Source organism: Eurytemora carolleeae, unplaced genomic scaffold (assembly GCF_000591075.1).
Source record: "Eurytemora carolleeae unplaced genomic scaffold, Eaff_2.0 scaffold869, whole genome shotgun sequence".
Lineage (NCBI taxonomy): Eukaryota > Metazoa > Arthropoda > Copepoda > Calanoida > Temoridae > Eurytemora > Eurytemora carolleeae.
Genome location: NW_019396769.1, coordinates 141,135 through 153,657, shown reverse-complemented (window position 1 = coordinate 153,657; position 12,523 = coordinate 141,135). Strand labels below are relative to the sequence as shown.

General features: G+C 35.3%; 1 protein-coding gene across 1 annotated transcript in view; it reads right to left on the bottom strand.

The window, feature by feature from the left end:
- The window catches only part of LOC111708466 (B-cell lymphoma 6 protein homolog), a 12,315-nt gene extending 1,341 nt beyond the window's left edge, over positions 1 to 10,974 (bottom strand). Inside the window, exon 1 of the mRNA XM_023481843.1 lies at positions 8,647 to 10,974. Within this exon, the coding sequence (XP_023337611.1) occupies positions 8,647 to 10,836 (2,190 nt within the window). The 5' untranslated portion in view covers positions 10,837 to 10,974. The remainder of the gene's footprint in view (positions 1 to 8,646) is intronic.
- Between the last annotated feature and the right edge of the window lie 1,549 nt (positions 10,975 to 12,523).

Here is a 12,523-nt window from a genome sequence, read left to right as displayed (position 1 = left end):
CCCCCCCGTAACCCCCCCCAAACCCTATCAAAATAATATATTGCCCCCCCTAGCAAAAGTCCTAGTTGCGCCTCTGTAATTTTCCCTGCGTAAATTGCCATATTCTGTGTGGAAGGGCGAGGGGAGGAGTAAATTGCACATTTGCAATACAATGCAGGGGGCCTAGGGGTTAAATTGCACTGTTCCTTGCAGCAATATTGGGACCGGTTTAAATTCCATTTTTCTTTATAATTTTCGGTTTATATTTAGAAATGTCGTCATTGTTCCGAGGTCTAAGGCGACATTTGATCTTTTCGTACTTTCTAATCTTGCCTACATTTAAAGTACTCACAATTTTAGTACATTTTAGTACAGTAGTTCAACTACATATATTTTTCATAGATGCAGCTAGGACTGAACTATATTTCCACCCAGCTCCTTCATGAAAAAACCTCTAGTTTCTCTAGTTTCATTGTAGTGCAAATATATTTTCCTTGGTTCATAAACAATGATCATTGGGTTACCCACACAGGAAAAGACTTTATGGAGACGCTTGTAGCCTTGTACGGAATTTATTTAGTCCATTCTCTTGCCTTCAAAATACTCAATCAAATGCAAAAACCAAAAATCGAGCTTCAAATCGTCATATTTTAGAGTTTTTGGTCGTCTTTACAGCCAGAATAAAGATCTGAATTGAAGATTGATAGATTAAAGATCTAAATAGAAGATTAATAAATTAAAAATCTGAATATTAGGTAGATAGAATAAAGATCTGAATAGAGATGAATAGATTAAAAATCTGAATAGAAGATAGATGGATTAAAGATCTGAATAGAAGATAGATTGATTAAAGATCTGAATAGAAGATAGATGGATTTAAGATCTAGATACAAGATCAATGAAATAAAGATCTAAATAGAAGATAGGGAATCAAAGATCTCAATATGAGATTGATGGATTAAAGAACTAAATAAAAGGTAGATAAATTAAAGATCTTAATAGAAGATAGATGGAATAAAGATCTGAATAGAAGATTGATAGATTAAAGATCTAAATAGAAGATTAATAGATTAAAGATCTAAATAGAAGATAGATAGATTAAAGATCTAAATAGAAGATAGATAGATTAAAGATCTGAATAGAAGATAGATAGATTAAAAATCTGAATAGAATATAGATAGAATAAAGATCTGAATAGAAGATAGCTAGATTAAAGATCTGAATAGAAGATAGATTGATTAAAGATCTGAATGGAAGATAGATGGAATAAAGATCTGAATAGAAGATAGATAGATTAAATATCTGAATATTAGATTTGTGAAAGAAAATGACAAATATTCCTGTGTTAAAGTTACTTAAAGATTCTAGATCTAGATTCAGAAGGAGGATTAGGCAAAGTTCTGATTGCAAGAAAACAGTAAAATTCAATCAATGGAGGAGCAAAACCTTTCTAAATTCCCAATATTCAATCCAAACCTTTTAATTCAAGATTGGTTCGACCCAAACCTAACATGACCTCTAATCATCATATTTAACACAAAAAGGGTGATGAAGTAAAATACATTCACTGCGACAAAATGAGTTATGCCAACGTTTCTAAATCTATGAGAGGGGGGGGGGGGCGATTGAAAAAAAAGACAATTCGTCTCACTTTCATCGATCCAGCACAAGAATCCAATCTTCGTAGTTTGTGCATATTTAGAGCGAACACAAATTCAAAATACAGAGTTTGGAAAGTTGAAAACCTTTCCCCGGTCAAACATCCAAATATTCCCCTTTCTTCTGGATGAAAACACATGAATATTGATGGAAGAGAGGAGCTCGAGTGAAGAAACTCAATATTTAAATTTTCTGGATTATGCCGATGGAGAAAGTCGGATGGTCAATACGAATTCCCCCCGCTTTCTTCTTTCTACTCTAGATGTTTCAATTCTTGCAAGGATGAATTCTAAACCTTGTTTCTCACTATACAACCTTTAAAACAACGCTCATAACCAAAAACTTATAATCCACGTTTTAAAAACCCGCAAAAACAGCTTTTGATTGAATATTATTTTCAATTCCAAATTATGGCGTAGTATTGTAAACTGACTGTATATGATGCGAATGGTTGGACAGCTAGGTAAAAAATGATTTGCTTTTTTTGCAAATTGATATATTCACAAAATTACACTTTTATAGCTTGATTTTTGGAATCTTTCTGGCTTCAATGTTGTTGATAATGTTTTAAAGTTTATGTTTTCTCATTTTTCTCACCAAACACTAATTATGTCATTAGAAACCCATTCACGTGTGAGAGAGATTATCTGTATACGTGCATCCTAATGCACAATTATGGCGTAGTATTGTAAACTGACTGTATATGATGCGAATGGTTGGACAGCTAGGTAAAAAATGATTTGCTAATGTATTCTGCTCTTGGTTCCCGATCCTTACATTGAAAATGTGACGAGTAAAGTCTGAAGAAAGATCGTTTATCATAAAATCGATAAAAGCCATTTATTCGTTGTCACCACGTTATCAGATCCTTTCCACCAACAATCCAACATTTTATAGGAATATCATCAAATATACAGTTTGGACAAAAGTAGTAAAAAATGTTTGAAATGTAATACAAAAGTGGGGTTCGTTGCCTCTTTTTCTGACATAAAGACATCCTTATCAACTCCACAACATGACCTGACAATAAATTCGTGAATAAATCTTTTGTTAATCTTAATTTTTGATCAAGCACAGCGCAGTATACAGAGGCCACGGAGCGCAATCAATAAATAACACATGTCTTGAGTAAACATGAAGGCCGATTAAAATCAAGATATGCCGGGACGGGATAAATCAAAGCATATCAGGGAGCAAATACCATCAAGCAAAATAAAAAACCTTGAGAAACAGAAGAAAAAATGAAATCTGAAACTTTAAAAATGAGTTAAACCAAGTTTGTTATAAAAATATAAAATTCTAACTACACTATGATCCGAACCCTGTAAAAGTTTAAGGCAATATTATGCTGCATACAGATTGTATATTTTATACAGAAAACTGCTCTCCTTCTATTAGATTATTTTGAAAATATAAATTTAAAGTTTGGTTGAGATTTTCTCCTCACTTCCTTGAAGTTTGGCACTTCTGAGAATTAATTTTCCAGGGGAGGAAGATTAATATTATTCTTCTTTACAAAAAGAATATCTGAATAATCCAGTTTGACCTCCGCAGTTGAAACTTTTTTATTGGAGTGGGGGGGGGGGGTAAAAGGGAAATTGGAGAGGAGGAATGAAGATAATAAAAAAATGTGAAAAGGAGTAAGTGAAAATAAGAACAATGAAAGAAAAGAAAAAAATTGGAAATGACAGAAAAGGCGGAATAAAAATGATAAATTAAAAACTGCCGAATTAGCGTGATAATAAGAAGTAAAATTTAGAGGGAAAAAAAGAAAATACTTTGCTAAGAAATTAAAGAAAAAAAAAGGAATTTATATTGATGTCAAGAAGCGTAAGATAAAGCATGGGAAACAAAAAAAATAAACTTAAGAAGGAAGATTAAAGAAACATACGATAAAAACCAAGATAAAATATAAAACACAAAATGATAAAGAAAACGTCTAGATTTAAGAAAAATGTGCAGTTGCTGAATCATAGAAGAAAAATTGTTTTTATATTTGGTCTTCAAAGAAAAGAATTGATTAATGGATAACTTTATGTAAATAGGTGGAAGTTAGGAAAAAAATCAATTTAAAATAATTTTAGGTCTTTTCTAACAGTTTCAAGTAGATTGAGATAAATAATTTTAAAACAAAATGAATTAATTTAATTTAATTAGTTAATTTAATAGGATTCAGCAAAGAAGAAAATAGAAATATTATAAAAAAACTTACGGCAATAAATATTTTAGAATAAAAATAGTAAGATAGGATAGATATATTTGTGGATAGACGGATATATATAGATACACGGATAGATGTGTGGATAGACGGATATATATAGATACACGGATAGATGTGTGGATAGACGGATATATATAGATACACGGATAGATNTGATAAACTGCAATTCGGTAAAACCTAGTTACTTGATAAACTGCAATTCAGTAAAACCTAGTTACTTGATAAACTGCAATTCGGTAAAACCTAGTTACTTGATAAACTGCAATTCAGTAAAACCTAGTTACTTGATAAACTGCAATTCGGTAAAACCTAGTTACTTGATAAACTGCAATTCAGTAAAACCTAGTTACTTGATAAACTGCAATTCGGTAAAACCTAGTTACTTGATAAACTGCAATTCAGTAAAACCTAGTTACTTGATAAACTGCAATTCGGTAAAACCTAGTTACTTGATAAACTGCAATTCAGTAAAACCTAGTTACTTGATAAACTGCAATTCGGTAAAACCTAGTTACTTGATAAACTGCAATTCGGTAAAACCTAGTTACTTGGTAAACTGCAATTCGGTAAAACCTAGTTACTTGATAAACTGCAATTCAGTAAAACCTAGTTACTTGATAAACTGCAATTCGGTAAAACCTAGATAATTGATAAACTGCAATTCGGTAAAACCTAGTTACTTGATAAACTGCAATTCGATAAAACCTAGTTACTTGATAAACTGTAATTCAGTAAAACCTAGTTACTTGATAAACTGCAATTCGGTAAAACCTAGTTACTTGATAAACTGCAATTCAGTAAAACCTAGTAACTTGATAAACTGCAATTCGATAAAACCTAGTTACTTGATAAACTGTAATTCAGTAAAACCTAGTTACTTGATAAACTGCAATTCGGTAAAACCTTGATAAACTGCAATTCAGTAAAACCTAGTTACTTGATAAACTACAATTCGGTAAAACCTAGTTACTAAAAAACCTGGACGCTGATCTAGAGATCTAGAGAAAATTCAAGGGAAAACGAGGAAAAATTATAAAATATACGATAGAGGATAAAACACCTTAAAAATCTAACCTCTCGGGCAAGGTCTTATCAAACAGTAATTTGGATGGATAAAGTTGTGGAAGAGGTAAAAATTAATCATATGATGATCTGAAGAATGTATTCTTTTCATTGTCTCCTGCCAACCTTCTCACAATAGACTATGGAATTGACCTATTCATTTTTTAGTCATTCTTTGCCAATCCAGCATTATCTGATTAGTTTCCCCAATTCTCATCTTATTCTAATCATCTCCACAAACATCTTTTCTTTTCTAGTAAACTCTCCAGGGCTGTATCTTTTCAGAAAAAATCCCCCACTCAATATGTGAAGCTTTTTAAAGAACATTTAGTTTGATAACGGATAAAATCTTCGAAAATCATTACGAACAAGTCCTAATCTTAACCATGCGCATTTATACCTTGCTAGTTCTAAATCTTAACTAAATTAAAAAATTAAAAAGATATTTTTATATATGAACGGAATTGTACCTATAACTGTTCTTTTATTCCGTCTTCAAATTGGTATTAGGGTTGAATTACCCGGATATGGGTAAACTTTTCCTATTAAATGGTCCGAACCTTCAGATCTTATATCTAGGTAAGTGTGTACAATATCATTATCGAGAACAAGGACGTTTACTCCGGAGCTAATGAAGCAACGGATCTAACACAGGATTCATTTGTCACTTGTTCAAGATTATGAAACTTGCCCAAAAATTTACAAAAAAGATTAACTTGTTTTTTCACTACTCTTACAAAACCAATTTGTGGGATTTGTTTTTAACACTTTCAAATTTGCATATTTTCATTCATGCTCTAAAATTGGCATACTTTTTCTGAACTAGTACTACCATTACTACTTTAACGAGTCGTAAATCGCGTGGAAGAAACCTTTTACAAGGTTAATTAGTCTTAATGAATTTATTGCAAGGTCTATTATCTAGGATATACTTATAATTTAGTCTTAACTTAGGTGACCTTTAAATAGGTTTATTTTTGATTGGTTTCCTTTAAATAGGTTTAATTTTTGATTAAAAATAATCTGAAAGACTTATAAGAAAGGTTTGAATCCAAGGTTTGATTGAATCCTGAAGCTGAGAAATGTCTAGAGCCCGGGTTCAATACATTAAACCCTCCATCTCGAGATTGTTGTAATCAACATTTGTTTTTATTCTCTTTGAGGTTTAAAAACAAAGTTTGGATTAGAGCGAAGGACTCTGAAACCAAGAGGGGAGAAAAACTGAGTTTTAGTAACTAATCTAACTTGTCTAGATCCATTTAAACTAACTGTATTGATTGAGGGTAATCTCGTGCTAGGCTAAACTTCAAACAATATGTAGGAGAGAAAACTAAACCTTCCTAGGGATTAGACTTTTAGATCATTTTTATTAATTCTTGACAAATGGGGTGCTGGGGAGGGGAGAGCTTTCTTTTTTGACAGACTACACATATCCTGGATCAGCTGGGAGAAAGATTTAACTGGCGCGAATCCAAACTAGATTATCCTATGAATCCTGGGAAAGGAGCTTCGTGTTCATCAACCTTGAATTTACTTCTTTCCTTAGGGAGGGAAGGGAGCAGGGAAGGGGAGGGAGGGGGGTACCTTGAAAATAATATAAACAAAACTTTTCCAGCAAAGTTGTTTATATTATTTTAAAGCTAGCTTTTGTATTAATTTCGGGTTCATTGTCCAAAATATAGAACTGAAGGTTTAATTCAATATTAATTAAACCAGGGTTCATACAGAATTTAAATAAACTAAGAAAAGATCCAAAACTAAATATGAAAAATTATAAAAATGTCCAGGAAAAATCAGTTTAAAGAGAGAGAATAATGAAAGAAATTTAAACTAGAGATAATAATATTTAATCAAGGATTAGGATGTATTGAGCACATAAGCTTGGAATCAAGATTAAGACTGAATTATATAGAACAGGTGAAATTATTTAGTAAATTATGAAAAAAAAGTTGAAGATGAATTTAAACCGTGCATCAGGAAGGGTCGGAATGATTTAAACAATAAAAACCAGAAAATAAATCTTGGGATGAATTAGAAATTTGTAAAAAAGAATAATAAGAAAACCAAATTACATCAAAGAGAACCAACGAAATCAAATCTGATAAGCGTCATACAATACCATGAAGGAGAAATTAAAACCAGGGATAAGGAGAGGTTGTAACCAGGGATAAGAATGGGTTAGAACCAGGAATAAGGAGAGGTTGGAACCAGGGATAAGGAGAGGTTCTAACCAGGGATAAGGAGAGGTTGAAACCAGGGATAAGGAGAGGTTGAAACCAGGGATAAGGAGAGGTTAGAACCAGGGATGAAGAGAGGTTAGATCCAGGGATTAAGAGAGGATAGATCCAGGGATTAAGAGAGGATAGTACCAGGGATAAAGAGAGGTTAGAACCAGGGATAAAGAGAGGTTAGAACCAGGGATAAAGAGAGGTTAGAACCAGGGATAAGGAGAAGTTAAAACCAGGGATAAGGAGAGGTTAGAACCAGGGATGAGGAGAGGTTAGAACCAGGGATGAGGAAAGGTTGAAACCAGGGATAAGGAGAAGTTAGAACCAGGAATAAAAAAAAGAGGTTTGAACCAGGAATAAAAAAAAAGAGGTTAAAACCAGGGATAAGGACAGGTTGAACCAGGAATAAGGAAAGGTTAGAACCAGGGATAAGGAGAGGTTAGAACTAGGAATAAAGAGAGGCTAGAACCTGAGATAAGGACAGGATGAACCAGGAATAAGGAAAGGTTAAAACCAGGGATAAGGAGAGGTTAGAACCAGGAATAAAGAGAGGCTAGAACCAGGGATAAGGACAGGTTGAACCAGGAATAAGGAAAGGTTAGAACCAGGGATAAGGAGAGGTAAGAACCAGGGATAAGGAGAGGTTATAACCAGGGATAAAGAGATGTTAGAACCAGGGATAAGGAGAGGTTAGAACCAGGAATAAATAGAGGTTAGAACAAGGGATAAAGAGAGGTTAGAACCATGGAAAAAAAGAGAGGTTAGAACCAGGGATAAAAGAGTTTAGAACCAGGGATAAGGATAGGTTAGAACCAGGGATAAACAGATATTAGAACCAAGGATAAACAGATATTAGAGCCAGGGATAAAGAGAGGCTAGAACCAGGGATAAGGAGAGGTTGAAACCGGAGATAACGAGAGGTTAGAGCCAGGGATAAAGAGTGGTTAGAACCAGAGAAAAAGAGAGGTTAGAACCAGGAATAAGGAGAGGTTAATACCTAGGATGAGGAGATGTAAGAACCAGGGATAAGGATAGCTTGGAAACAAGAATGAGGAGATGTTAGAACCAGGGATAAGGAGAGGTAAGAACCAGGGATAAAGAGAGGTTAGAACAAGGAATGATTAGAACCTGGGATGAGGAGAGGTTAGAACCAAAGGAGAGTTGGAACCAGTGACAAGGAGAGGTTAGAACCAGGGATAAGGAGAGATTAGAACCAGGGATGATGAGAGGTTAGAACCAAAGGAGAGGTTGGAACCAGGGACAAGGAGAGGTTGGAACCAGAAAAGAGAAGTCATAACAAGAAATAAGTAGTAAGAGTTAAATTATGATGAATGATTTCACAAAACATTCTTAAAACAAAAAATTCTATTTTATCATTTTTTAAATGCTCAAGGATTTAAATATTAAAATTTTACGCTGGACAAACAAAATGTAGTATGGAGATAATGTTGGTTTGATGGAAGGATGAATGATGAAGAATAAAAAGAGAAAACTAACCTGATACAGGACTTCAACGGGAAACCGTTTCCCACACTGAGTACATTTAAAGGGTTTCTCGCCGTTGTGGAAACTCTTGTTGTGCTGCTTCAGGTAACACATTCGGTTGAATACTTTGTTGCACTCATTACACCGAAACTCACCGTTCTCAGTTTTGATGGAGACCTCCGAACCCTCGCTTCCCTCTGGACTATCCCTCTCCTCCAGTTTCAAGGTTCGGACAGTATCCTGGAAAATATGGATTCCATCTCCAGATATCGGGACATACCCTGATATGTCGGTGTATGTGTTGTGGCTCAGATAGTTTGTATGGTTTCCCATCTCGTAGGATGTGTTGTATATGATAGGCTGGTACTGTGTCTGGTACTGGCCTGTGTACCCTGTACTGTACCCGTCGTTACGGTAAGAGCTCTGTGGCGACATGTAAATATCGTTATAATTGTGAGGAACTTGTGGAGCTGAGACTGATACAGTTTGGAATGTTGTTGGATAACTAGGATAACTTCTCTGCTCTAAACTTTGTACTTTGTAACTAACACTGCTGGCTGGGCCAGCTCTAAAGGGAGAGAACCGGTTTTTCTGGGCTGGTGAACCACCGTTGAGATTTCCATTGGGAGACAACGAGATTCCACTACAAGGTGTAAGCGGAGATATAGAGGGTTGAGGAGTGGATGGAGGAGCTATCCCAACCAGCTGGCTCAATCCACTCAGAGGTGAGGAGGCTGTATCAGGTATACCAACAGAACTTGGAGGTGGACTAAGCATCTGCGTGCTTGGAGACATTGTAGGAACATGAGACGAGGTATTTGAGTTCGGAGAATCGGACTGGGAGGTAATAGGGTTCATAGAGACAGTACTAGGACCAGGCGTGTTGACCGGTGTTAAGCTAACCTGGCTCGACTGCGTAGATTGACTTGATAACTCGTCACACACAGAGCTCTGACTTGATTCCTCACCTAAAGACATGCAGGGTGAGGGTATACCTCTGCTCTCTACAGAGGGAATAGAGAAGGTTCCGCCGTTCATACCTTCAACATAACCCTCCTTCTGCTTCATAGCATTCTTATGTAAGGTTGTGTTAAAGTGACGTTTTAAGTGTCCGGAGCTAGTGAACCATTTATCACATGCCTCACATTGATAAGATTTAGGTTTTTTAGCGTCAACAACACTTTGTCCTTTCACGGGTAGAGATCCACCTATCCAGGGTCCTCCTATACCTGGAGATATGGGTTGAGGAGGAAGGGACTGAGGAGTTCCTCTGATGGAACCATATTGAGGATACATGGAGGAGTTAGGTTCCCAACCAGGCTTGTTCTGCACAGGTAACTGCTGTAGCTGTTGCCCGTACATGGTTGGAGTTGTAGGAATAGGACCTGGAGATACAGGATCAGGTACAGGGTTGTATCTTCTCACTGTGTTACTGTCCAGGTCCCAGATTTCCTCTCCGCTCTGATCATGAGGAGGGATTTCGGCAGCAAACCCTCCCAGATAATCATTCGTGTTCTCATATATTATCCCGTCATTGAAATTTGCGTTATATGTTAGGTAGGATTGGAGTGCAGGAAGAGAACCCTGGCTCATGGTGGTGCTACTACTGGTAGGATTAGGAAATCCTTGCAAGGATCTACCCTCGTAGGAATGAAAACGGTTTATCTTTACATCGGAGCTAGATGTGAAACTGTTTATGGTTAGAATAGCAGAACTATCAGAACTGCTTTCAAGTTGACTAAAGAAATCTGAAACATCTGCATTAATGGAGGGTAAGGAAGGAACGGAGGGACAGTGCTCCACCTGGGACTCGGAGCTGAGAAGGATGTTGGTTGAATGATGGGTTGAAAGATGAAGTGGAGCTCCCTGCTGGATTCCCATCGATTGGGCCATGCTGATTTGCATTGAGGTGGTAGAAACCGGACCTGCGGATCTTTTAGTCTCGACACCAGGAATTATGACAGTGGTCAAGCGGGCGGAAGGTTCCTGATAACTGGGTTGTGGCGGAGTCGAACTATCCGCCTCGGAAGCCCACTTAGTTAAAAGTCTATCCCGGTGGTACTGAAGATGAACCTGGAGAGATTTCTGAGATTCAAAACTAATTTGACATTCAAAACAGGAAGAATTATTCGAGTAGTCAACTCTTTTATCTCTGGTCAGACGATTATTCCTTGGGTTTTGGGAGAAAAGATTTTTCTCCATGTTCAACCATTTTCCTGGTTATCACTTCCCATACTCACAGTAACATTGGCAAGAATTATCTGCTATCTCCGGACTAGTATTAGGGCGGGACGAGCCAAGTTGGACTGGTCAGTCAGATTCCAATACATGCAGAATTCCGGGCGCGGAGCCGCTAGCCTCTCAGCCCGCTGCGGCCGACAGGGTGCCCAATATTACACCTGACCAATACACACTTTTTTATTTTTTATTTTATAAATTTTAAAGTTTTAATTTTATTGAAATTTCTGTTTTTGAAATTGCAGAATCTAGAATCAAAAACCCAAAACTGATTAGATTGGAAAATTTTGGGTTTTGAAAGTCCTGTTTCTGGACGTTCGGCCCGGGGCAGGTTCCAGCCTCTCTCCAAACCTTGCAACTCAGATTTCGGACTGGCAAGGATATCTGAAATAAAAACATTCGAATTTAAAATTATTGTCTTACATTCCTCAACATCGTAAGAAAAACTAACCCCTGACAAAGTAAGAAAGATAAAATGTATTTCTTATTAGCTTGAATTTTTATTTTTTAAAGAAGAAAATGCATGCGTTGCAGAGTTTGTGCCCGGCTCTCAGATACTCTTAACTAAATAGTGTGGAAGGCGCGGCCCGCTCCTATCACACACGCTCATGCTAAAAAATGGGGAGGGGGAGGGGTGCGATGGGTGGGAGGGGGATGTACCTGCAACCACTGCCACTGCTCATAACCTCTTGACAAGTCTCGCCCCATGATATCTGTAAGTTTTTATTCATATCTCAGGATGGTAGAGATGGGATAGAGAGAGAAGAAATAATTGAACATCATAGTTTTTACTAATTGCTTTCAACACCAATAATAATCCGTAGAAACAAACCTAAACCTTTTTTTCACAACACATAATTGATATGATTATGATAAAGTAAAAATGAGTTCTATAATATTTTATAAAAATGGTTTTTCTTTATTTTTGTCTTATAGACTAGGTTAAATTTTTTTAATAAGAGTAAATTTAAAAAAGAAAAAATTTATTTAAATTTATACCGATTTAAAATTCTGAATAACTACCTAGCCTACTAACTTTTTGTTAAATCTATAAAATGTCTGTTATTCTTTATACTGATGAATTTTTATTCTCTATATTAATAAATTTCTATTCTCTCCATACTAATGAATTTCTATTCTCTATACATAATAAATTGTTTTTCTCTATACTAATGAATTTTCTATTCTCAATATTAATGAATTTCTATTCTCTATACAAATGAACTATATTCTCTATACTAATAAATTTTCCACTCTCTAATACTTATAAATTTCTATTTTCTATACTAATGAATTTCTATTCTTTATAGTAATAAATTACTATTCTCTAAACTAATGAATATCTATTTTCTATACTAATACATTTCTATTTTCTATACAAATGAATTTCTATTCTCTATACTATGATCAAATTTTATTCTCTATACAAATAAATTTCTATTCTCTATACTGCCCCTTTTAGAGCTAGCTCTAATAAATTTTTATCGACTATTCCATAGTAAAATAAATTTGCTAATAAATTCCTAATTTTTATCAGCAAATCCCCTGTACACATGAATTCCTATTTACAGTATTTATAAATCCCTTTCCACTGGATTCTATGAATCAATTAATCCAATATCTTATTATTAATGTTTTAATCCCATAATCA